The sequence below is a fragment of the Mastigoproctus giganteus genome, chromosome 12, assembly GCF_048544385.1.
Source record: "Mastigoproctus giganteus isolate SK-2022 chromosome 12, ASM4854438v1, whole genome shotgun sequence".
In the NCBI taxonomy this organism is placed as follows: Eukaryota; Metazoa; Arthropoda; class Arachnida; order Uropygi; family Thelyphonidae; genus Mastigoproctus; species Mastigoproctus giganteus.
In genome coordinates, this window is record NC_143586.1 from 172168498 (window position 1) to 172195199 (window position 26702).

General features: G+C 36.7%; 1 protein-coding gene across 1 annotated transcript in view; it reads right to left on the reverse strand.

The window, feature by feature from the left end:
* Positions 1-26702, reverse strand: part of LOC150077598 (phospholipid-transporting ATPase ABCA1-like) — a gene marked incomplete at its 3' end in the record, with an annotated part of 856770 nt that overhangs the window by 372053 nt on the left and 458015 nt on the right. The window contains exon 23 of the mRNA XM_090386943.1: positions 14551-14789. Within this exon, the coding sequence (XP_090243069.1) occupies positions 14551-14789 (239 nt within the window). The remainder of the gene's footprint in view (positions 1-14550; positions 14790-26702) is intronic.

Sequence of the window (26702 nt, forward strand, 5' to 3'; positions counted from 1 at the left end):
GAAGAAAAATGCATGGGATGCATATAAATTATCAAGCGACTCAGAAGCCTATGGCAGATATAAGCTAGTCTGCAATCAGGTTACTAAGGAGATTAGGCAGGCGAAGGCAGATTATGAGAAATTTTGGCAAAGGATGCTAAGAAAAACAGCAAGGATTTCTTTACTTATATAAACTCTAAAAGGAAGGAATTGAATCTGATTGGTCCACTTGATATTGATGGTTCGACTGTTGATGATCCTGTTCAGATAGCAAACAAACTGAATGAGTATTTTGCATCTACATTCACACATGGAGTTATTAAGGTTTCAAAATGGCAGAAGGTTATCAAATTGTAGAAGGGTGCTTAATGATTTTGTAATAACTGAGAGCAAAGTGGAGGAGAAATTGTTGAAGTTAAACATAAGAAAGGCACCTGGAGTGGATGGGATCTATTCAGTTATATTAAAGGAGGCGGCAAAGCAACTAAGCAAACCCTAGCCATAATTATGAGCGCATCCTTGGACTCAGGGGAGGTCCCCACGGACTGGAGATGTTCAAATGTATCCCCAATTCACAAAGGGGGATCGAAGGGTGACAAGAGTAATTACAGACCAGTCAGTTTAATTTCTGTTCGGGGTAAAATAATGGAGTCACTGGTTAAAGATGCATTGCAGGATCATCTAGACAAGACTGCAGCAATAATTCAGACACAGCATGGGTTTGTTAAGAGGAAGTCTTGTCTGAAAAATTTGATAGGATATTATGATGTGGTTACAAAGGAACTGGATGCAAAAAATAATTTTGTTATCATATATTTGGATTTCAGGAAAGCTTTTGACACTGTTGCGCATGGAAGACTATTGTACAAATTGGAGCAGAATGGTATTAAGGGTAAGTTGCTATAATGGATAAAAGGATGGTTGAGTGGGAGAAGACAGAGGGTGGTAATCAATGGTTGCTGCTCTTCGTGGACTGATGTTCTTAGTGGAATCCCAGTGTTAGGTGTTGGGTCCACTGTTGTTTTGTATATTTATCAGTGATATTGATGAAGGTATATCAGGCTGAGTGTCGAAGTTTGCAGATGATACAAAGATTGGCAGGGTTGTTAATGACAGTAATGGCAGTGTGCTAATGCAACAGGATCTAGAAAATTTGGGCAGATGGGCTAAGAAGTGGCAACTGAAGTTTAACCTTGACAAATGCAAAGTACTGCATATGGGTAGAAGTAACCCCAGAGAAACGTACCAACTGTGTGGTACTACACTTAAGGTGGTAAAAAATGAAAGAGACCTGGGAATAATTGTGCAGTCAGATATGAAGTTTTCTGAGCAATGCAGACAGGCTGCCAGGGCAGCTCATGGGGTTTTGTCAATGATATATAGGAATTTTGATAGCAGGGAGAAGGAGGTGATTGTCAGGCCACGCCTTGAGTACCGCGTACTCAAGGAGGCCTCATTTTAGGAAGGATGTAGATTTACTTGAGCGTGTACAGAGAAGGGCAACAAGATTGGTGAGGGGAATGAAGGGATACTCTTACCAAGAGAGGCTTAAGTTCTGCAAATTGCAGTGGCTGGAGACTAGGCACCTGCGTGGTGATCTGACTGAGGTGTATAAGGCCTTGAATGGGTTGAGCACGCTGAATTCTGTTGGGATCCTTTCACTTGTTCTGATTACGAATCTAAGGAGGCATAAATTCAAATTAAGAAAAGACAGATGTAGGATAGATGTGCGGAAATTTGCCTTTAGCCAGCAGGTGGTTTATTGTTGGAACAAACTTTCATCTATCGTTGTGGAAGTTGATAGGTTAAATAAATTTAAGGAGGAACTGGACAGGCATTTGGGGGGAATGGTGTGATTTATTTATTTATTATTATTATTTTTTTTTGGCTGATGCTGTATAAGCTCATACACTTGCTTTCTTGCATCACATGGCACTACTACTACTACTAGCTCTGAGCACCTCCCATGATCCTTTGCTTTAAATGGTTTACTTTACTTTAAATTTTGCAAGATATCCATTTCTCCGGTTACCAAAAGGTATCTACCACGAGTGGCAATGGTTAGCGAAAGCCATCTAAGTGGTATGCTCCAAATCATAAATGTTTTTCTACCACCAGCTGGTTTATACCAACTCTGAGCTCCTCCAAGATCACCTCCCATGATCCTTTGCACGATCTCCTCTCCTGGCTCCAGTTTTCTTTGTTATGAAACAGAAATGACGTCGTTTCTGCATCACAAAATCATGACAAATTGATTTTACTACCGTCCGAAATTTGGTAAGAACTGCCAAAGATGTTTGCACATCAAAATAAAGCAACTGATTAAATACATATACTATGGAATAAAATGTGAAAAATTGTATTGCACAGTACAACTGTATACTGTAAGAAAATAAACTATCATTATAAACTCTTACCATTCAGTTTGTTGAAATACAAAGTCAAAAAGAAAGTCTGACCCATAATGTGCAAAATTGAAAAAAACCTTGCACAGAACATAACCCCAAGCTTTCAATAGATCCTGGTCTATAATTAATTAGAGACCACCTGCATACAATGAGTTGAGTTCTTCTTTCATTCTTAATCAATGGTTCTAAAATCTACCAAAAGTTAATTGATCCTCAGGCTATCACTTAGATGAGATCCCAAGACACATGATTAAGGCCAGATGGTCCATAGGTGAAAAGTGCCCAGGGACAGCTATTGGGAGTTCCCATTATCAGCAATATAAATATTTAAGTTTTCTTGATGTTCACAGAACGAAAGAAAAAAACTAGAGATATTTTCTATTTTAATTATTTTAAATTGCATTAAGAATATGGAAAATGTGCATTCAGACATGCATATTAATCTACAATGGTCACCTTTCATCTGAAGAAACCAAATTTAGAGACAAATTTAAATCCTCTTTAATTCTTTAATTAAATATCTTTTTACCCCATGTAAGCAAGAAATATTACTTTCACTATGCCTAACAAGAGAAAATTGAGGGAATAATCCATAAAAACACCACATTTATTTGTATTTATAAAGAGAAATGTGCAAAGACTGCATACTCATTTGTGAAGGATTGGCTCATTACCAACTGCTAGAGACTACTTACTCAAGTCAATGGACATTTTGTAATCAGAAATATAAATTATTGACCACCACCCCAACATTTTACATAATGATTACAAAACTTGGCTTAAATTTTGTCCATAATGTCAAAAATTTTAGTTAATAATTTATTTATTTTCATGCCGAATATACAAGTATTTTATAGAAATACAATATGGGCTGAATACTTGCATTCAGCCTATAATGCAAAATGAGACTGACCACATGCCGTCTCATGTATGTGAAGACTATTTCCATTTCATTATTTTTCAGGTTAAAAAATGCTTAAATAATCAGAAGTGTATACAAATTTCAGCAAAATAAATTTTAATGGACTGTCAATGAAGTTCAAAGAGAGTGATGGGCTATATGAAAGACACATGGTAAATGTCATCAAAACAGTAAAAATTTTTCATACAACACTAATGTCCTAAGTCAAAGAGAGGAAGAAATGTGGGAAGTTTCAGTGTTACCAACAGAAACAAAATGTTGCAACTGTTCAAAAAAATCCATGACAGGTTGCAAAAGAAAGTGGAATGTCATGCTATACTTTTCCTGTATATCTATACCTCATTTTATTACAGATTTTTTGCAAAAAGTCTGCAGCAAGAGCACACAATTTATTGAAAAAAAATAAGAAAAATGGTCTTTGGTCATATAAAGCAGTGTTCCAAGTTTGAGGATATGTCAAACACAAACTTCCAGTATAGAATAGATTACAATCGAGGAAGAATGGTGCAGAAAAAAGGCAATCCAAGCCAAAAGTCACTATTTGATTTGAATAACTGCAACACACTGCAGTCCTGTCCTCCACATCAGCATACTGATTTCATCATTTGTCACTTCTTTAGATCAGAGTTTGAATCCAGTTGAAGACTGGAGACTAGAGGAATTCTTAAATACCGTTTCCACCAGGGCTCCTCTAGGTAACTGATCTCAAGTAGGAAGCAGGGTCTCCCCCACTACCCACTTAACATACAAATCAGCCAATGAACACAAACTTGTACAGACATAATACACACAGTGTAATATAGACTTAGATGCCAATGAGCTACATAACTAACAACAACCCACTATTGCCTATATCTGCTAAGGAACACCACAAACAATGAACACTACTTCAAGATGTTCACGAGATTGACATTTTTCACAATGCAAAATTGTTAAAGATATGATATGCATACAGGGACGATATCCATCCACATTTCACAGAACCCATCCATGCAGTGCTAGATTAATATCTTTCTGGAAGACATTTATGACAGTATGGAATAAATGAATGGTCTGCTATGAATCCTGGTTTAACACCTTGTGAAGTCGTTAAGTCACAAGGTGTTAGACTTTATCCAATCTTTAAGGGAAGCCAAAAACAGAAGAACAATGAGGCAATAATTATATATATATATCCTTAGTAAGGTAAGAGGGTGTTAAAAAACCTTTCAGCCCAGGGTGCAGAAATACCTTGGTCTGGCTCTGAAACTACCCAAAGACTCATGATGAATTGGAAGAAAATGTCTAATTTGGGCATCCAGCAAATGTAATGCAAAAATTGATTGATTCTATACCATTTCAGTTGCAGAGGTGCATGCACAATGCAGGAAAATATGTGGACAGAGAGAGAGAGAGAGAGAGAGAGAGAGAGAGAGAGAGAGAGAGAGAGAGCGCGAACGAGCATCTACACTCTGTCACTCAGTGGTGCAACTAGAAAAAGTGGGCCCCGATGCAAAGTTTAGTGTGGGCTCCCCCGAAAGTATTTCTTTTGGTTGAAGTGACTTGATACTTAGTATTCCAATGCAGGACATCGATTTTACAATCCCCCCCACCCCCTAAAACAATATACACATATATTTTTTTTAATTTTTTATACAAAAAAAATATTCACAGACAAAATGAAAATTAAGTACATATACTTGTTTGAACTAAACTTATAAAATAAAATATTACATTTCTTTAAAAAAAAAAAAAAAAACAAATAATAATATATTTGTTTTTTTTTTCACATATATTTGTTTTATTTCATAAAAATATTTTATATAGGCATTTATAATAATAAAAATATACACTTCTTTTAACAATAAAAATGATAGAAAATTAAATAATATAATTATATATAATTAAATTCAGATCACAACTTGGTGATTGTCTCTTCTCCAATGGAACCTTTATCTCATGGCTATTCCCAACCTCGTGTTGTTTGGCATTACAAGAATGCAAAATGGGATGACCTGAGAGACTTCTTTTCTTCTTTTCCTTGGTCGAATTACTGTTTCAAAACTTCTGATGTCAACGTTTGCTCAGATCGTGTCAGTGAAATTATTCTTGCAGAAATGGAATCCTTTATCCCACACTCCACTTTAAATCTCGTCCTTTATCTAAACGTTGGTTTTCCAATAAATGTGCTAAGGCTGTTCAAGAGAAGAATGTTGCATATCGTAATTGGCTTGTTTCTATTCTTCAGTTTCATTTTCTGCATACACCACAGCTCGGAACAATTGTAAAGCAGTTATTAATCAGTCCAAACTAGAGTTTGAACAGGCTAAGAGTAGAAAACTTGCTTCTTGCCCTAATGGTAGCCGAGCATTCTGGTCTCTTGCCAAAGCTATTGGCCGCAACTTTTGCCCATCTCTGCTCCCACCTCTGTCCAAACCAGATGGTTCTGTTGTCACTTCGGCCAAGGATAAAGCTGACCTGCTAGAATCCCATTTCTCTTCCAGCTCATGTATTAATGATCTTGGTAAAACACCTCCCCACCATTCCCAACACGCTCCATTCAATAGCTCCTGTGGTCTTCCGTCAAAAGGATATCAGAAGGATTTTGATGAATCTTGATGCTAAGAAAGCTCCAGGTCCTGATGGTATTTCTCCACTTGTTCTCCAAACCTGTGCTCCTGAACTTACTCCTATTCTTTGCCGCCTTTTTTCACTTTCTTATTCTAAAGGTGTTTTTCCTTCTGCTTGGAAATTTGTTCATATCCAGCCAGTTCCTAAAAAGGGTGACAAATCCCTCCCATCCAATTATCGTCCCATTGCAATTACTTCTACTCTTTCTAAAGTAATGGAGAAATCAATTAACCGCCAACTCTTAAACTTCCTAGAAACCTTCCGTCTGATCAACGATCGCCAGTATGGATTCCGTCAGGCGCCTCCGTAGCCAGGTGGGAAGGAGCAGCAGTGCCTAGCACACGCTTCTTGATTAGACCGGGGTTCGAGCCCGTCACCACCAAATACGGAGGATGCGGGAAGGTCAGGGAATGACCACCGCATATCCCGGAGCAATATGGCCTTAGTTGCTAATGCTCCTAAAATCCAAATAACTAACAAATAACATGGATTCCGTCAGTGTTGATCCACTGGTGATATTCTGGCTTACGTTACCCATTTATGGACTAATTCAATGGAAAGGTTCGGTGAAACACAAGTAGTTGCTCTTGACATCTCAAAGGCTTTTGATCGTGTTTGGCATAAAGGTCTTCTAAACAAGCTTCCATCTTATGGTTTGCCAACTGTTTTTAGTAATTGGTTATCCAGTTTTCTCTCTGATCGCTCACTGAGGGTGATGGTAGATGGCTCTCTCTCTTCTAACTTCTCCACTAATGCCGGTGTCCCCCAAGGTTCAGTTCTTTCCCCCACTCTTTTCCTCTTGTATATTAATGACCTTCTTCCATTGACTGGAAATCCTACCCATAGTTTTGCCGATGATAGCACATTGCATTCAACTTTCCATTTTGAGAAACCTTGTCCTGCTCAATCAGCTTCAACTTCTCGAAAATCTGATACCAATTCCTTAAATGCCGATCTTCAGGTAATTCTCCAGTGGGGCAAAGACAACTTAGTTGATTTCAACCCTTCTAAAACTCAGTCTTGTCTTATATCTCGCAAAAAGGATTCTTCTGTTCCTATGCTTATCTTTAGTGACACTCCAATTTCTAGGCAAAATGATATATCTCTTTTGGGGTTTACCCTGACTTCTAATCTCTCTTGGCACAAGCACATTACAAATATTGCTTCCTCTGCATCTAAAAAACTTGGTTTTCTCTTTCGCTCTCGGCATTACTTTTCTTCCAAACAGCTGCTCACTCTGTATAAATCGCAAATCCACCCTGCCATGGAATATTGTTCCCACATCTGGGGTGGTGCCCCCAAAACCTCTCTCAGGCTTCTTGATTCCATTCAGAAGAAGGCAGTTAGGTTAATTAATGATTCATCTCTAACAGAGTCTCTCCACTCGCTTTCTCATAGACGTGCTGTTTCTGCTGCATGCCTCTTCTACAGATACTTCCATGGGCACTGTTCTTCTGAATTGGCTTCTATAATTTCCACTCTCTCTTTCAAAACAGTCCGAACATGTGCCGCCACCAGTCAACATCCATTTACTGTCCAACTTCAAACCCACAGAACCAACTTTTCATCTTCCTCAATTTATTCATTCAACTGCCGTTTTCTGGAACAACCTTCCTTCATACGTATTTCCTGAAAATTACAATCTACAGAAGTTCAAGTCCAATGTCAACAAATATCTTCTTTCGTCTTCTCAACCTCCAGCCAAGCACGGTACTAAGTACTATAGGTTCTAATACCTCTGGTGTTTGGGGTTCACATAAAAAAAAAAAAAAAAAAAAAAAAAAAAAAAAAAATATTCTCCGCAAGGAGAATAATTTAATTATATTATTGAATTTTTTAAAATATTTTTTTCATTATTTGCTATTGCCTTCATAAAATTCTTCACAAAAATTAGCAAACTGGCACTTAATTTGTATTTTGCTTTCAGAATTTCTATGGTCAGTTGTATTTTTTCTGACATCCACAACTTATTTACTACTGAAAAAAAAAAAAAAAAAAACTCTTTCCGTTGCACCATTGGTTCCTGGCAAACATAACGAAAATGATTTGCATTATGTTTGCCATTAAGTATGGATGCTACATGTTCAATCCGGGACAGTTTGCAATGCAGGGCAAACGACTTAAATCCGGGACTGTCCTGCATAATCCAGGACATCAGATCACTTAAGTTTTGGTAAAAATAAAAAATTAGCAATACAACAGTAAACGTGAATTTAAAATCTTTATCAGTACAATATAAAAACAAAAATAATATTAAATTCTGTAAATATATTTCATATTTATATTTACAGAATACACATAATGTGTCCTGCCACTAGCATATTTAATGTGCTTTACATTTAAGAGTCATCAACAGGCGTTAAAAACATTTTAATTTTCATATATTAATAAAATTCATGGATAATAATATAGCAAAGTTTTTATTTTATTAATAATAATTATATATCGGTTACTGAAAGTATTGGTCTGTGATCACTAAAGTAGGATATATAATTTTTACATTGAAGAGTTCACGACTAAATACACCGTCTATAATTGTTCCATTACGTGTAGTATTTATCGAAATCTTATGATTCCCAAGTTGAAGAATGTTTTCATAAATGTGCAGAACTCTTTTCCAGCCTCGCAGTTTAATTGTAAAGAAAAAAAAATTACATTCAATCCGAAAACACCAGGTGACTTGAAACCAGATGCGATTTCGAATTAACGCATTATTCAGTTTCCAAAAGTTTTTTTGATCTTAAAACCTTAATATTTCTGTTTCTAAATTCCTTAGCTTTCCAACGATATGCTATATGTCCACCTTATCCCATTTATTATGTGAGAAAATTTCCTTGATCACATGTTCATATTTTACACTATCCTGGAAAAACTACTGCAATTTTCAGAGGTGTAAAAGTTTTTCCTCTAGTATAGAGCTAAGATGAAACTCTGTGCAAAATTTCATTAAATTTAGTCTAGTAGAAGATAAAATAAACTGGAATAAATTTTTTTAACGCTTTTCGCATGATGGTTTTTTGTTACAAAATTTTTGGAATAATGCCAGTAAAAATGTTTTTAATATTGAAATAAATTCTGAAATTAAATGAAGTAATATATTGACTTATGTGATTTAGAATGGTTTCCGTCTAGATTTGGCATTGGCAAAGTCATTAATTAATTTAGAAACATCCATTCTTTCAGCTTCTTGTGCTTCTATGCTAAGCAGTGCTACCGCTGATAGACGTTGCTGTCCCATGGTGTTTATCAAATAATACTTAATTAATCTTAATTTTGAGAAAGAGCATGCCGCAGTTGATGCAGCAACTGGAATTGTCAAAAATAATATCAAGAAGAGCACACTTCTGAAAAAGCAACACTCATGTAGTAGTATTTTACTATGAGTAGTCCTGCAAATTCACAAATAGTTTTAATTTTTGCAAATTTCACTTTTTAGTGACTTTACACAAAGTAGTAATTGCATTGAAAATGAGTTTGAAAAGTCACTTGAAAATTTCTTTTGCACTTTCTCTGCATTTTTTATCATGGAATTGTCATTCATTTGGATTAATTAAGTTAAAGAAATGCAAACAATTCAGAAACTGTATTAGTCCTCGAATCCTTTTGTACAGTTCCATTGTCACTAAGTCAATTACACGATAAAAAAAATATTAACTTTAAAGAACAGTTCTGTATTTCAAATCAGTATATTTGAAATAAAGAACTGGCAGAGGACTACCTCTGCCAGTTCTTTACTTCAAAATGTTTCTTAACACATCTCCTCTGTTTATTTGCAAATTGACAAGGTATGCTCCATTTCTGGACAATAAATGATGCTTCCTTGATGATAATTTCAAGTTCATTTATAATTTTTTTCACTTGATTATACAATGTTTCTATGCCCAATGCAGCTTGACCAGGGCGCCTCCGTAGCCAGGTGGGAAGGAGCAGCAGTCCGTAGCACACACTTCTTGATTAGACCGGGGTTCGAGCCCGTCACCACCAAATACAGAGGATGCGGAAAGGTCAGGGAATGACCACCGAGCAATATGGCCTTAGTTGCTAACGCTCCTAAAAACCAAATAACAACAACAGCTTGACCAATATCCATATTCGTTCTTTGCAAAATCGTTGATGTTGAATTTCAACATCAATGATCAATACTCACCAAGATTTTTTCTATCAGTACGGTGGTTAACACAAAATCAAAATTTTCAATATTATTTTTAATCCAGACGGCTTCTGACTTTTCATCTGGGTGGCGGTATCCACCAAGAATTTTTTTTTTTTTTAATGAAAATCCCAAACACAAGAGGTATTATAACCTATAGTACTTAGTACCGTGCTTGGGTTGGAGGTTGAAAAGACGAAAAAAGATATTTGTTGACACTGGACTTCAACTTCTGTAGACTGTAATTTTGAGGAAATACGTATGAAGGAAGGTTTTCCAGAAAACGGCAGTTGAATGAATAAATGAGGAAGATGAAAAGTTGGTTTTGTGAGTTTGAAGTTGGACAGTAAATGGATGTTGGCTGGTGGCGGCAAGTGTTCGGACTGCTTTGAAAGGGAAAGTGGAAATTATAGAAGCCAATTCAGAAAAACAGTGCCTATGGAAGTATCTGTAGAAAAGGCATGCAGCAGAAACAGTACGTCTATGAGACAGTGAGTGAGAGACTCTGTTAGAGAGGAGTCATTAATTAAACTAAATGCCCTCTTCTGAATGGAATCTAGAAGACTGAAAGAAGTTTTGGGGGCACCACCCCAGATGTGGGAACAATATTCCATGGTAGGGCAGATTTGCGATTTGTACAGAGTGAACAGCTGTTTGGAAGAAAAGTAACGCCGAGAGCGAAAGAGAAAACCAAGTTTTTTAGATGCAAAGGAATCAATATTTGTAATGTGCTTGTGCCAAGAGAGATTAGAAGTCAGGGTAATCCCCAAAAGAGATATATCATTTTGGCTAGAAATCGGAGTGTCACCAAAGATAAGCATAGGACCAGTAGAATCCTTTTTGCGAGATATAAGAGAAGACCGAGTTTTAGAAGGATTGAAATCAACTAAGTTGTCTTTGCCCCTATAGAAGAATTACCTGGAGATCAGTATTTAAGGAATTGGTAGCGGATATTCGAGAAGTTGAAGCTGATTGAGCAGGGCAAGATTTCTCAAAATGGAAAGTGGAATGCAATGTGCTATCATTGGCAAAACTATGAATAGGATTTCCAGTCAATAGAAGGAGTTCATTAATATACAAGAGGAAAAGAGTGGGGGGGAAAGAACTGAACCTTCAGGGACACCAGCATTAGTAGAGAAGTTAGAAGACAGAGAGCCATCTACCACCACCTTCAGTGAGCAAACAGAGAGAAAACTGGATAACCAATTACAAAAAACAGTTGGCAAACCATAAGATGGAAGCTTGTTAAGAAGACCTTTATGCCGAAAACGATTGAAAGCCTTTGAGATGTCAAGAGCAACTGCTTGTGTTTCACCGAACTTTTCCATTGAATTTGTCCATAAATGAGTAACATAAGCCAGAATATCACCAGTGGATCAACACTGACGGAATGCATACTGGCGATCGTTGATCAGACGGAAGGTTTCTAGGTAGTTTAAGAGTTGGCGGTTAATTGATTTCTCCATTACTTTAGAAAGAGTAGACGTAATTGCAATGGGACAATAATTGGATGGGAGGGATTTGTCACCCTTTTTAGGAACTGGCTGGATATGATGTAATAGGTAGCATTAGTCTTCTCCACTGGCATTACTTATTCAAACAGTGCAATACCTAGACCACTCTTTAATTATATCTCATAATTGTGAAGGTTGATTCACAATTATGAGATATAATTAAACAATGCATTCTTACTACCTGAGTAGTAGAAATGATGCAAGTGCAGTAACCATGCATAAACAAATATATCATATTCTAAGGTATTTAGCCAAGAAATATTTTAAAATTTTAGGATTATTTTAATCACCCGTTCTAATACTTTTCTCCAAAAATTGCATTGTTCATGCAAATGTTCTTCCATAATTCTATCAAGTTCTGTATTTTTTTTCCATGTTTCTTTTGTGATGCATGCCTTCTACGTGCTTACAACTACTTTCACGAATTTTAGTAGACAAATTAAATTTTAGTAGACAAATTTTGCCAATCATTGATGCCTTTCGTCCAGTTATATCTAGTTCCAGAAAATATCCAGCATAGCTCACAATATATGGAACCCAGTTTTTTAGAGTAGCACAACCATTGCCTGTTCATTTTTAATCCAGATTTACTAGTAGTTGAGTAATATTTTACCGAAAACGATCTATTTTTGTTATTTTTCAGAAATGGTCCTTTTGGCTTGCAAGCACCGTATTTAATAACAAATTCTTCTTATTTTCCCCACTGACATAGTTTGCAATGTCAGTGGGGTAATTCTCTTTTTAAAGATTTTCGATATTGATATTTTCAGTTTCTTTCAAGATTGAAAAAAAAAAAACTTCATTTTCTTCCGCGGAGGGAGATGGTCTACTTGAGGATTCTTCTTCAGGTGTGTTTTGAATGCCATTCTCTTGTTCAACCTCAATTGATGGCTCTTTTTCCATTTGGTCGGTGTCAAAAGTTGTAGATTGACTTGTCTTTGATGTTAGTTCTGTTTCTGGATGAACCAAATATGAAATCAATTTTGGAATTTTTTTTAACTTCTTTTGTTAGAGCTTCATGAGCAGTGTGTTTTATTTTGAGTTTAAAAGCACCACTTTTATGCTTTTATCCATGGTTAATTCAAAAAATAATTATAAATTTTTTATATTGAACTAAATAACAAAATACTAATGAAAAATAAAATACCACTGAATATTAGCACAAATCATAAATTACACTTATAGACTTTCAGCATGGCTTACTTTCGTTATGTTGTCAGCTGTTACGTAGCAGAATACATCACTCCTAATCTCAACAGTCTACACTTCACCACCACTAATGCCGATCTGTTACTGTTTTAAAAATGGATGCGCACTGCCATGTGAGTTATAATGCTATGAGTCGTTTATGAGACAACTGCAGGGGCTCACATCTGGTGAGTATGGGCTTGGCACACCCAGGGTTCTGAGCTGGATATCATCATTCTTCTTTTTCTTGGTGATTTCCTTCTACTTCTCTCTCTCTCTCTCTCTCTCTCGGGATAATTTGGAAATTTTTTTTTTTTGGCTGGTGCAGTATAAGCCTCAGGCTTCCTTGTACCATATGGCTAATGATAATAATAATAATAATAATAAATAACTGGGGGAAGTAAAGAACAAAAGTAAACTACAACCTTTAGATACTTTAGTTTTGGTTTGGATCTAACTGAAACAAATAGCAGTATCATTAATTGCTTTTCCCTTTTTGGCACCTTGGACTTAGTTTTAGACTATTTCTTCGCCTTTGTTTATATAAAGAAAAACGGTTTATATAAACATAACACATTGAGTGGAAATCATGAATCCGCTACCTTACTATGGGAGAAAGGTGCTGGAGTTCACAGTTACATTGCTTTCTATGATGGCTGAATTAGCTCCTATGAAGCAGGAACTGCGAAGCAGTGAGGGACTTTTTTTTTTTTTTTTTTTTTGAGTAAAAAGCGTACATTTTTACTCAATTAAATTTTTTCCTGTTTTGGGCAGGAGGGCAGTGGGTCTTCCTTTGGTCATGGGCCCCAATTCAACGCATTGGTTGCATTGGCATAGTTACGCCACAGTTGCCAGTTATGATGTGATATAAAACATTGCCCTTTGCAGCATCTGTTGGGGGTTGTTACATCCATTATATAGTAACTGTTATATAACAAATCCATGCCATGACCAAGTATAACTGCATTCCTGCCCAGATGGTCCTGCATTACTTCTTTAACCAGCAACTCCATTATATTCTCTGGTACAGAAGTCAAGCTAATAGGTCTGTAATTCTCATATCCTTTGACCCCTGTCAATGTCACCCTGTGATGTATGAATGTATGCCCCTTTGTGAATAGGGGATAAATTTGCACATTTCCAGTTCAAGATGTCTTTACTTAAGGTGATAAACCACATTGGTCAACTAGATATGAATGGTTTAACTGTTGATATATATCCTTCCAGAATTTAATATTTAAAATTGCAATGGAATGTGACCAATAAACTCTGATTTTCAACGTTCTTCATAAGTAAGGTATCAAATCTATTGAGTTAGAGTCAAAAAAAATCTCCATACTAAATGTGTTCATAATTTTTGCAGAACCCTGAATAATACCATTATACACTGCACCCAATGAATAACAATTCCTATATATGCCATACTTTTATAACAAAAACAAGTTTAAAATATGGAGGTACTAATTACACACCCTGGAATAATCTAAAATTTATGTACAGACCAAATACTAAATGCTAATAATAATAATTAAATAATGGATAACTAATTAAAAAATAACTTTTAGTTAAAACGTTACATAGAATGCAATTTCATTAAGTTTCTTCATGAAGAGAGCTACATAATTCATTTAAAGCAAGCAATTAAGTAATGTATTCAAAACTTCTTCTTCATACAATAGCATTTTTTGTAGAATCTACATTTTTAAATGTAGATTCTGGAAACAGACTACAAAAAAGAGAGTTCATGTTTTAAATAAATACAGTACATCCATTACATACATTGGATCCTTTTGTAGGATTCTCTCGCACACAAGTTGAGGAACTTCTATATTTTTCTTTAGCTGCAACACAATAGTCGTTGGCTTTTACTAAAGTCAAATAGTAACCATTACCAAAGCGGGTTTTCAGAAAGAGGGATGACCCACAACACCTCAGTTTACCATTTGCTATCACAGCAATCCTATCTCCTAGAAGATCTGCCTCATCCATGTGATGGGTTGTCAGAATCACTGTTCGCCCTTTAAAAATAAAAAAAAAATAAAATAAATGTAAACCAGAAAAAACATTGCATAATTGTGCATATCATACATAAATGTGTATAAGATATTTTTTATATATATATTATTGATGCCTTAGTAAGAGTGAAAATTTTGCATACAAAATGTTAAAAATCTTTTGATTGCACCGTACCTAGATCATGTATTTTGCATAATTGTGCATATCATACATAAATGTGTACAAGATATTTTTTATATATATATTATTGATGCCTTTGTAAGAGTGAAAATTTTGCATACAAAATGGTAAAAATCTTTTGATTGCACTGTACCTAGATCATGTATTTTGCTGTTTGGTACTAGTATTAGTATTAATTAAGCCAAATGATACAAGGAACCAAAATTATTCTGCATCAGCCAAATTGTTATTTTGAAGGAAGACAGAAACTAAACTATTGGAAATGACAGTAGTCTCAGTGCACATCTTTCTATATCCACATGGATCATATATTCTTATAGAAACTGCTTGCAACAACTTTTGAAAGAACTGTCCATGAGAAATATCTTCCTGTGAAATAAATATTTCCAACCTTTTCCGCTGGAGAATACAAAAATTTGTATTCTCCAGCAAAAGACAGAAACACAAGATTTGTTTCTTCTGTATTGTCATCTAGTTAGAGTTCTTCAGATTATTTATGCACTGTATTTGTTCTGAGAGCAGTTGGTCTTCTGTGTTAATTAGATCTCCAGTATTCCTCTAAGCATTTCTTTTTACTTGGGAAATCTGGTGCAATCGGAAAAAGCATATTATGAACAGTCTAGCTGCCATCAACTATAGAACTAAATTATGTTATTTAGTAATTTAAATAGAAAATTAAAAGTATAACAGCAACTAACCATAAATGATAGGAAAAAAGCAATAAGACAAGAATAAAATATAAAGTAAAAGTTATAAAATAATATAATACATATTAGTAGCTTACAAAGCAATGTGTTTCTTCACCAATTTTAGGAATGTCACTACAGCAAATAATGATTTTGGACCAGGTAAGTATTTAGGCAGCGATGGGTGAAAAACAACAACAACAACAAAAAAAAAAAAAAAAAAAAAAAAAAAAGTATACATATGACTATGCAAACACATTATATACATAATAGAGGTTCTGGGGGAAAAGGATGGTGTGTGTTTGTTGTTAAATAAGTAGAATGCCAACATTCATCGCAAATGCAAATGCATGTGGTTGAGGATCTCAATATGGAAACAAGAGTCCAACAATGCTCTAGCAGTAATGCCTTACAACAGCAGATAATTCAAAATTAAATAGGCAGATAGGTCCCCTCCTGCTCCAAGACACTATTACATAACCTATGAACCATTTTGCCTACATAGCACACCTCAACAATCAGAGCAGATAATCAGTAATAGGGGCATAACTGATTATGCCCTGGAAATAATAAATCTTAATCTCATGTCTGTGAGCAGGATGAAGGGGGATGAATCACCTATGCCTCATAATTATTTGGGAATCATCTATGCCCCATAGATACATAAATTTAGTTTTTTAACTTTTAAGTTGATGGGAAGTGCAAAAGTATGCAAGTTCCTTTGTTTCAGGCCAAAAAAACTAGTAAACAAGAGTAAGAGGAGCACAAGCTTAATCATGGCTATTTGAAATGGGCTAGGTCAGTTATCAGTTTTCAAAGAGAAACAACATGTTCAGAGCTCACAGACTTCCAAGAATGAGGAAGAGAAGAAATAAATGTCATAAATTTTTTATGTATTAATTGGTAACAGGAACTGAAAGGAAGGAATTATATCAATGTATATAGTGAAAAGAAATAAAAGTGACATGACACGATATTCATTTTAGAAAGCTCTCCTATATTTGTATAGCTTAATTTCTGATTTTTTCAAACTGGTTGTATAAAAATTTTTACATAATTTTTTTCATATCAGGAGATTGGTCACTAACAAATGTTGTTTGTTGGATTTATTGGTGCAAGGGTAACGAAGGCCATAATGCACCTATTACAGTCTTATTTGGTACATGATTGTTATATTAAAAAAGAGGATCAGATCAGATGGTATTTGTTTATCATTCTCAGGAAGGTAAAAATATCAGTAATATCTTGTCTTTCTCCGAGAATCTGCTGTAAGGCAAGTTATAAGAGGAACCCAGATGTGAAGAGAAAGCCGTTTGTCGTTCTCTCAAGTATAATGGGCATTCAACGATAAAGTGGTTTACTGTAAGTTGAGTATGACAGTTGCTGCATAGTGGAGGATCATACTGATTGAGTAAATAAATATGAGTTAGCATTAGTAGAGGCATACAATGCAAGAAAGCAATTTTATGCAGCATCAGCTAACCCCGCCCCCTGTGCTCCCATGTCACCCTTCCGTTCGTTTGAAATACTTGTCCAGCTCAGCCTTAAATTTGTTTAGGCTATCAACTTCCACAACAAAAGATGAAAGTCTGTTCCACCAATCAACTACCTGCTGGCTAAAGGCAAACTTCTGCATCTATCCTACAACTGTCTTTCCTCAAAATTGAATTTATGCCCTCTCAGGTGATTATTCTGAACAAGAGGAAGAATACCATCAGCATTGAGAATGCTCAAACCATTCAAGGTTTTATACACAAACATCCCATCACATCACCGTGCAGGAGCCTAGTCTCCAGACACTGTAATCTGCAAAACTTAAGCCTTTCTTCATAAGAGCAACCCATCGCTCCATTCACTAATCTTGTTGCCGTTCTCTGTACTTATTCTAACAGCTCTACATCCTTCTTAAAATGAGGCCTCCAAACCTGTATACAGTACTCAAGGTGTGGCCTGACCATTGCCTTATACAAGGGGATAATCACCTCCTTATCCCTGCTAGAAAAATTCCTGTATATCATTGACAGGACACCATGAGCTATTCTTGCAGACCGTCAGCACTGCTTAGAAAACTTTATATCTGCCTGTACAATTACCCCAATGTCCTTTTCATTCTCTACAACTGTCAGTGTAGTACCACAGAGTTGATACATTATTCTGGGATTACTTCACTTGCCACATCTCAGCCCATCTGCTCAACTTTTCTAGATCTTGTTGCAGCAGTGTACTGTCATTAGTGTCCTTAACTACCCTGCCAACCTTTCCATCGTCTGAAAACTTGGACACTAAGCTTGATATACCATCATCAATATCATTTATAAATACAGAAAACAACAATGGACCCAACACTGAACCCTGTGGGACTTCACTAATAACATTAGTCCAAGAAGAGCAGTGTCCATTGATTACCACTCTGTCTTCTCTCACTCAACCATCCCTTTATCCACAGCAGCAATTTGCCTCCAATGCCACACTGCTCCAATTCAGGCAGCAGTCTTCCATGTGCAACAGTATCAAAAGCCTTTCTAAGATTCAAATATATGATATCAAAGTTATTCCCTGCATCCAGTTCCTTTGTGACCACATCATAGTGATCAATCAAATTGGTCAGAGAAGACATCTCTTTAACAAAACCATGCTGTGTCCGAGCTATAACTGAAGTCTTCTCTAGATGATCCTGCAGTGCTTCTTTAACCAGTGCCTTCATTAATTTCCCTGGAACAGAAGTTAAACTAACAAGTCTATAATTACTATAATTACTTGCCCTTTTATCCTACTTTGCGAATTGGGGTCACATTTGCACATCTCCAGTCCATGGGTACCTCCCCTGAGTCCAAGGAAGCTCTAATAATTAGGGCTAAGGGTTTGCTTACTTCATTTGCTGCCACCTTTAATATAACTGGATAGATCCCATCCACCCTGGTTGCCATTTTTATGTTTATCTTCAAAAATTTCTCCTCCATTTTCCTCTCAGTTATTACAAAATCATCTAGCTCACTGTCAGAGTTTAATTCACCTCTGGCATTCCCCTCCCTGAATGTGTGAATGTAGATGCAAAATACTCATTTAGTTTGTTAGCCACCTGACCTGTTAGCCATCAACAGTTGAACCATCAATATCCAGTGGACCAATCTGATTCATCCCTTTCTTTCTAGAGTTTACATAGGTAAAGAACTCTTTCCTGTTTTTCTTTGCATCCTTTGTCAAAGATTTCTGATAATCTGCCTTTGCCTCTGTAATCTTTTTTGTGACTTGGTTACAGACCAGCTTATATCTATCATACGCTTCCATGTCACCAATTAATTTATGTATCCTGTGCATTTCTCTTCTCTGCAACATGTCTCATTAGTGCATCTGACATCCATTTAGGCCTAAATCTTGAACAATATTTCTTGGTTGGTAGGTAAAGCCTAGTAGCTTCCAACATGAATTCTTTGAATGCCTCCCGTTTTGAATTTGCTGTTGGTAACATCATCAGTTGGTCCCGTCATATAGAATTTAAATACTGTCTCAGACCACCGTACTCGCCTTTACGAAAGCAAAAACCCTTCCCTTTACCCCTGATGGTAGTTACCTCTTTGAATAAATCCCACTTCAGCACACTGTTATCACTGCCTCCTAGAGGTTCCTTTATCTGTATATTCTTAATGCATGAAGAATCACTACTAATAATCAGATCAAGAGTATTACTCCCTCTAGTTGCCTCCTGAACATGCTGATGTAGAAAACAATCATCAATAAATCCACAAAGGCCTCGCTAGTGTGTGAGTGACCAACCCACAAATTCCAGTCAATATCCTGGAAATTAAAATACCCCATTATAAGACTCTGATTTACTGGCCCACTATTTCCCTGTACAGTTTTTTATTATAGTCATCAGAGTTATTAGGCCTATAACACACTCCTACTCGCAATTTTGATCTCCCGGTGCTTATTTCACACCAAACTCATTCGACACCGCACTGTCCTGTGATGTCGACTAGCTGCACTTCCTTGGATTTTATATGTTTCTTAACTAATAGCATAACCCCTCCTCCCTTCCTATCCTGTCTATCCTTCCTATACACATTGAACTCCCCAAATTCCAGTTCTGCATTCCTTATATCTGTATGACACCACGTTTCTGATATCCCAACAATATCTGCCTTTGATCTTTTGACCAATACCTCAAATTCATTAAATTTATTTACCAAACTCCTAGCATTGGTGTACACGCAAGTACACATGCACCTGTTCCTATTCTTAGATACCCTAACACAACCCATGTGTTTAGTACCGTCAATGATTCTCAGCAGTCTCCGAAATACCCTGCATCTTGTTTTCCAGGCTGCTGCTCATTCCAATAGAAGCAGTGCAAGAATCAATTTCACCTCTGCCAGCGGCTACTGTTAATCTATTAGTCTTAGTATCCCCCTAAGGGGTAGCCAGGTGGGAAGGAGCAGCAGTGCGTAGCACACGCTTCTTGATTAGACTGGGGTTCGAGCCCGTCACCACCAAATACGGAGGATGCGGAAAGGTCATTCAGGGAATGACCACCGCATATCCCGGAGCAATATGGCCTTAGTTGCTAATGCTCCTAAAAACCAAATAACAAACAAATCCTCCTAAGCTAGCAGTTTTCTGACCCACCTAACACTGCCTCGATAGCACATCAGCAAATATTCTTGCACCCTTTCTATTTAAGTGTATCCCATCCCTGTAGAAGCAGTCTCTCCTGTTAACAAGCACAGACCAGGCTGAAGTGCAGTGACCTGTACTTGTTAAGTAATTCCGCCGGTTTCCTACTCTTAATATCATTAGTGCAACGTGTACAACAATATCACCTTTTGTGCTCTTAAAAGATGATATCTGTTCTTCAACGTCATCAACCTTTGCCCCTGGCAGACATACCCTGGTCTTGTTCCACCTATCCTTTTTACACACTATATTCCCCGTTTCCCTGACAATAGAGTCATCGACTACTAGTTTCTGTGGGACCAGCATATTCTGCCTTGGGGGTTGCTGCTGTGGTACGTAATGATCAAGTGCAAGCTCTGGCATTGATGTGGGCAGCTGAGAGCTTCATGGGCCCTCAATTTAGATCCTTCAAGCTCTCATATAGGCCCATAACAACGTTGAGTTGTCGCCTGATTTCCTCACACTCCTTACATTGCGCACACACACAAGGACATTCCTCTTGGCAATATCATATCCCGTACGTGACTGCTCCACAAACATCAAACAAGCAGTGCATTTTAAAAGGCTACGATTCAGAGGGCAACTGTCCACTCTCAGTTCTCCCCTGAGCCACAGCACTCCCATTAGCTTGAGCCTTTTGCTTTGCTGCTCTGGTCTGAGTCATGATTTCGATTCAATATCAATAAAATTTCAATTTCAGTACAAAGTTATAACCTTAAATTTATATCCCAATGCAGTTATAACACTATATATATATATTTTTTTTTTCAGTATCGAGTATTATCACCAAGTTTTGTATTAATTAATAATGTTACATTTGTAAAATTTAAATCATTATATGTATTTAGTTAAAAAAGTACAATTTAATTGACAGTGAAGTTTAACAAGATTAATAAATTTTACTGATTAATTGATAATATTATATACTATACTATACTAAGCTAACACTATCTAGTACAGGATATAATGTTGTATCATATAACAATAGTGGCAATTAACGAACGGTAAATCTACGGACACTTAACTATTAATTAACTTCCAAAATATCACTATCTAACTTCAGAATAAACGAAGGATCTTGACTAGGTCTATAAGCTACTTATAGAAAATAATTTAATATAACAATTAAGGCAATAAAATGGCTAAATATAGCTAAAAACTTTGTGTTCGCCAGAGCTGCAAAACTTGTAAAACACATGGATTGGATACCCTTACTGATACTACGTAATAACCTACAAAATCTCTATCGAAGTTAAAAATTAAACTAAGTATCATAACTAGGAATATAAAGCTACTCTAGAAAATAAGTTAATATGCCAATTTAAGTTAATAAAACAGAAAAAATTAAAAAAAAAAACTTCTCTATTAATCGGAGCCATAAAAACTTCGCCTGCACAAGGCTACTCTCATTTCCTAATTAGGTGGGTATGTCCTATTCACAATCTGGCAAGTACTACTTCTTCCTTTCTATTGCCTCCTAGGCTTGATAGCCACTGCTCATGATCGTTTTTAATCTGGAAGAGCTTATTGCTTTTTTTTTGCCCCTGCCAAATGGATAGCCATTTTTTTTCCTAACAGTGTTATGTATGATGTGTTTGAAATCTGTGTGAGGTATCTGGATGTCTGATGTTATGTGACTGGCATTCTTGGTAGCAAAATCTGCTTGTTCATTTCCTACCATTCCAGAATGCCCAGGTATCCAACAGAAAATTATTTTTTGCGTGTTTGCAAGAAGCTGCACTAACGTGATTCGAATTTGTTGTAGTAACGGGTGACTGGAAGGAAGTTTACACTGAAGAGCAGATACAGCCCTTAAGGAATCTGTGTAGATAATGATTTGAGGATACAAAGACTGTTTTACATTCTCTTGAGCCATCAGGATAACATACAGTTTTGCGGTGTAAGTTCTGCCCTCAAAAGGGAGCTGCTGGGATATTGTAATGTTTGGTAGAACTGCAGCTATGCCAACTTTACTATCTGTTTTGGAACCATCAGTGTAAATTTGGGTAAAACTAGAGAACTGAAAAGAGTGAGTTGCGAAAGTTGGTGAACATTAGCCAAGAGTATTTACCATGGTGATGTAGCTGTACTAATATCTAGAAATATGTTATTCATATTTAGTTCCCAGCATGTAGTTAAGCTTTGTAATCTAATGTCACATGGTTTATTCTGCAAAGGTTTATTTTGGTACAAATTATGCTATTTTGGGGTGAATAGATACTGCCTTATAGGATGATGTTGAAAACTTCTGATTTTAGCTGCATAGTTAATAGCAGAGCATGCTGACGAAGAAATAGAGGTGGTTCGTGTGCTTCCACACGAACCACTTCTTTTCTGAACTGGCGAAGCACATATTGATACATGATCAGGTAATTTCATCAGAGGACTACACCTGATCATGTATCAGGAACTGCATTTCTATACTTGTCCATAGTAGCAGAAGAAAGGTGAAAAGGCCAAAAAGCAACAAAAATGTAATTAGTACTTTCTAATACAGTATGGTCAAGGTAGACCCAATGCAGTGTCATTTACTACACTTACACTTTCTACTATCCTCACCCTTCTAGTTACTGGCACTTTGTGTAATTTTCACATCCATTTATGCATACTTTATTCAATATATTAATACAAACTTATATATATACGCTTGCATCCTTTAATTCTACATTGCATTTTTAGGTGCAACTGTCATACCTGACTTATTAACCTTTCATTAACTGAAACTATTTCATCAACTTTAAAATCTTTTTCGTTCACTGTAACTTTTAAAAAAATTACATTTAATATGTGTGTGTGCGCGCGCACGTGCGTGCGTACATACGTATACTAATAGTTTGTTGTTTGGTTTTTAGGAGCATTAGCAACTAATGCCATATTGCTCCGGGAATATGCGGTGGTCATTCCCTGACCTTTCCGCATCCTCAGTATTTGGTGGTGATGGGCTCGAACCCCGGTCTAATCAAGAAGTGTGTGCTACGCAATGTTGCTCCTTCCCACCTGGCTACGGAGGCGCCACGTATGCTAATATAAAGCAGTATAACTAAATAAAAAAGCCTAAATTGTTTTTTTTATTCATCATTACTTTCAACATTTTCTGTAGGTATCTGCTTAGAACATGGTTTAAAGATAGTCTCCGTGTGTTCCTTACAAATAGGTTTTAAACATGCTCTGCAGGAATGTCTTGTTTTACGGTCTTTCTTCCAGGAGCACTGATAACACCTTCTTCACTTAGGTGAACACTGTCCAGAAGGTCCAGGAATTCCTTCCGGGGATCAGAATCTAGTTTTGCAGCTTTTGCGCGAAGAGATTTTTGAAGAATTACCGTGGCCGCTCTTTTATGGAGCTATGGATTCACTAAACGTTTGCCAATCTCTGCAAAAAAAACTTGCTTCGACGGAGTTTCACTTCTGGATTATTGCTACAGAAAATAGCGAAGGCATTTATTCTAGCAATGTCTAAAATCTTAAAGAAAAGTACCATTACCCACCTCCAGGTTTTCCAAGAAGTAGTATACATTCCAACATTTAATCCATAACATCTACTCCACCTTTCGTCATATTATAAAACACAATAATTTCTGGCTTTTTTCTGTTGCCACTGTCAGGATCTATAGCATTGTTGTAGTGCTTGGTCGATATTACGACCACATTTCTGTTTTTTTTTCGGTATGTAGGACACAATTGTGATCTGATCTTGGAACGCAAACAAACTACTAGTTGGCTTGTGTCCTTTCACATTGACCAATTCAGCTGGCAGTTCATGTTTATTTTTCTGAAGTGTGCCAACAAAAGTAATTTTTTTTTGTAATTTAGAAGCCAGAGGCATACTGCAGAAATGGTACATGTGCTGCAGGCTGGCCACCCATTATATATTATGGTGTTATGTACTGCATCACAATTGAACACGATAACTGTTATATTTTTCATTTCCACTAAGCTATAACCTCAATGAGAATCTGCAGCGAATGACTGCATTTTGCAACGTACTATAAGATGTCACAAGTTAAGGCAATAAATTTTTCTCAAGGGAGCAGGGAATTGAAAGAATATTTACAGTGCTAACATAATTTTATTAAAGAGAGGTTGGAAAATGGATTATAAGAGATTCACTATATCGTATCAGTACCTGCAAACAATTCATTGCTGATTTGATGATATTTTTGCCATCATCATCATTCACAAACATTAAAATGACCTCTTATACTACTCAATAGATTCTTCATAAAATTAACCTTAGAGACAGAATGTAAACTGGTCCCTTCATTTTCTTGATGTATTACTGTAGAGCTGGCCCACATTTGCTTTCAGAAAACTTATGCATGCAGGCCAGCTTACTAATTACACCTCACATTGCATAAGAACATGAACGGTACTAAGTACTATAGGTTCTAATAACTCTCATAAAAAAACCCAAACATGGGGTTTTCAAAAAAAAAAAAAAAAAAAAAAAAAAAGAACAGCATGACATGGACTCTACTACACAGCTCCTGGTCTCGTTGTAATGAAAAATGTGGCAGACTACATGAAATTTGCAGAGCCCCAGTGCATGTATGGTTCACACACCATTTTAACAGGAATAATGGATACAATCATCAGCTGGACTTAACAAATACAGGTCAATGTTGAAAAAAAGTCCGAGTTAGGGTTAAATTTGAAAGTGTCTGCAATTCTGATCAGACATGATAGGAGAGACTATATGATGAGAACCTTGTCAACCATTCCGGCCCTGGAGAGATTGTGCAAGGCTCATGGGACAGAATTTTTCTCAGCATGGACTGTGCTTGTTAAAAGGAAAGATTGTTAATAGAGGGATGGGATACACTTAAATAGAAAGGGAGCAAGAATATTTGTTAATGCTATCGAGGCAGTGTTAGGTGGGTCAGAAAACTGCTAGCTTGAGGGGGATTCACAGAATAATATATTAATGGTAGCCACAGGCAGAAGTGAAAGTGATTCTTGCACTTTTCTATTGGAATGAAGAGCAGCCTGCAAAGCGAGATACTGTGAATTTCAAGGGCTGCTGGGAGTCATCAAACAAGTAAATACATGGAGTGTGTTAGGGTAACTAAGAGTAAGAATAGGTGTGTGTGTGTGTGTGTGTGTGTGTGTGTGTGTGTGTGTGTGTGTGTGTGTGTGTGCGCGCGTGCTTGCGTGTGTGCGTGTGTGTGTATATATATATATTTGCATGTACACTAATGCTAGGAGTATAGTAAATAAATTTGAAGAATTTGAAGTGCTGGTCAAGAGATCAAAATTGGATATTGTTGGGATATCAGAGACATGATGCCACACGGAAATAAGAAGTGTAGAATTGGAATCTGGGGAGAACAATGTGTACAACATTGCATTGTCCACCAATTGACATTGGTGGAGCAATGTTGAGTCAGTGTGCTGAGACATAAGCACTGGGAAAGGGAAAATGAGAGTGGGATGTGTTATAGGCCTAATGAATCTGATGAGTATAATGAGCAAATGTGCAGAGAAATAGAGTGGAATAGTAAATCAGAATGTGTTATAATTGAGGATTTTAACTTTCCAGATATTGAATGAAACTTGTGGATTCATCATTCGCACATTAGCAAGACTTTTGTGGATTTTTTGGAAGACTGTTTTCTACAGCAACATGTTTGAGAGGCAACCAGGGGGAGTACTGTTGTTGTTGTTATTTGGTTTTTAGGAGCATTGGCAACTAAGGCCATATTGCTCCGGGGATATGTGGTGGTAATTTCCTGACCTTTCTGCATCCTCCGTATTTGGTGGTCACGGGCTCGAACCCCAGTCTGATCGAGAAACGTGTGCTACGCACTGCTGCTGCTCCTGCCCACCTGGCTACGGAGGTGCCCTAGGGGGAGTACTCTTGTTCTGATTATCACCAGTGATCCTTCATGCGTTAAGAGTCTGCAGAAAAAGGAACCACTAGGTGGCAGTGATCACAGTGTACTGATGTGGAATTTACTTAAAGATGTAACTACCATCAGGGGAAGGAGAAGGGTTTTTGCTTTCGTCATTGTAGTCATGGTGACTACAATGGTATCAGAGAGTTTTTAAATTCTATACAGTGGCATAAAATGAGGATGTTGTCATTCACTGTTGATACCAACAGTGAATTCTATATGGGAAGCTGTCAGGGACTAAATCTTGGAAGGTACTATGCTTTTCGTACCAACTAAGAAATACTGTTCAAGGCTTAGACCTAAATGGATATCAGATGAATTAATGCTGCTCGTGGCAGATAAGAAAAATGCATGGGATGCATAAAAATTATCAGGCAACACAGAAGCCTATGGTAGATATAATCTAGTCTGCAATAAAGTCACAAAGGAGTTTAGGCAGGCGAGTTGCTGTTGTTTGTTATTTGGTTTTTAGGAGCATTAGC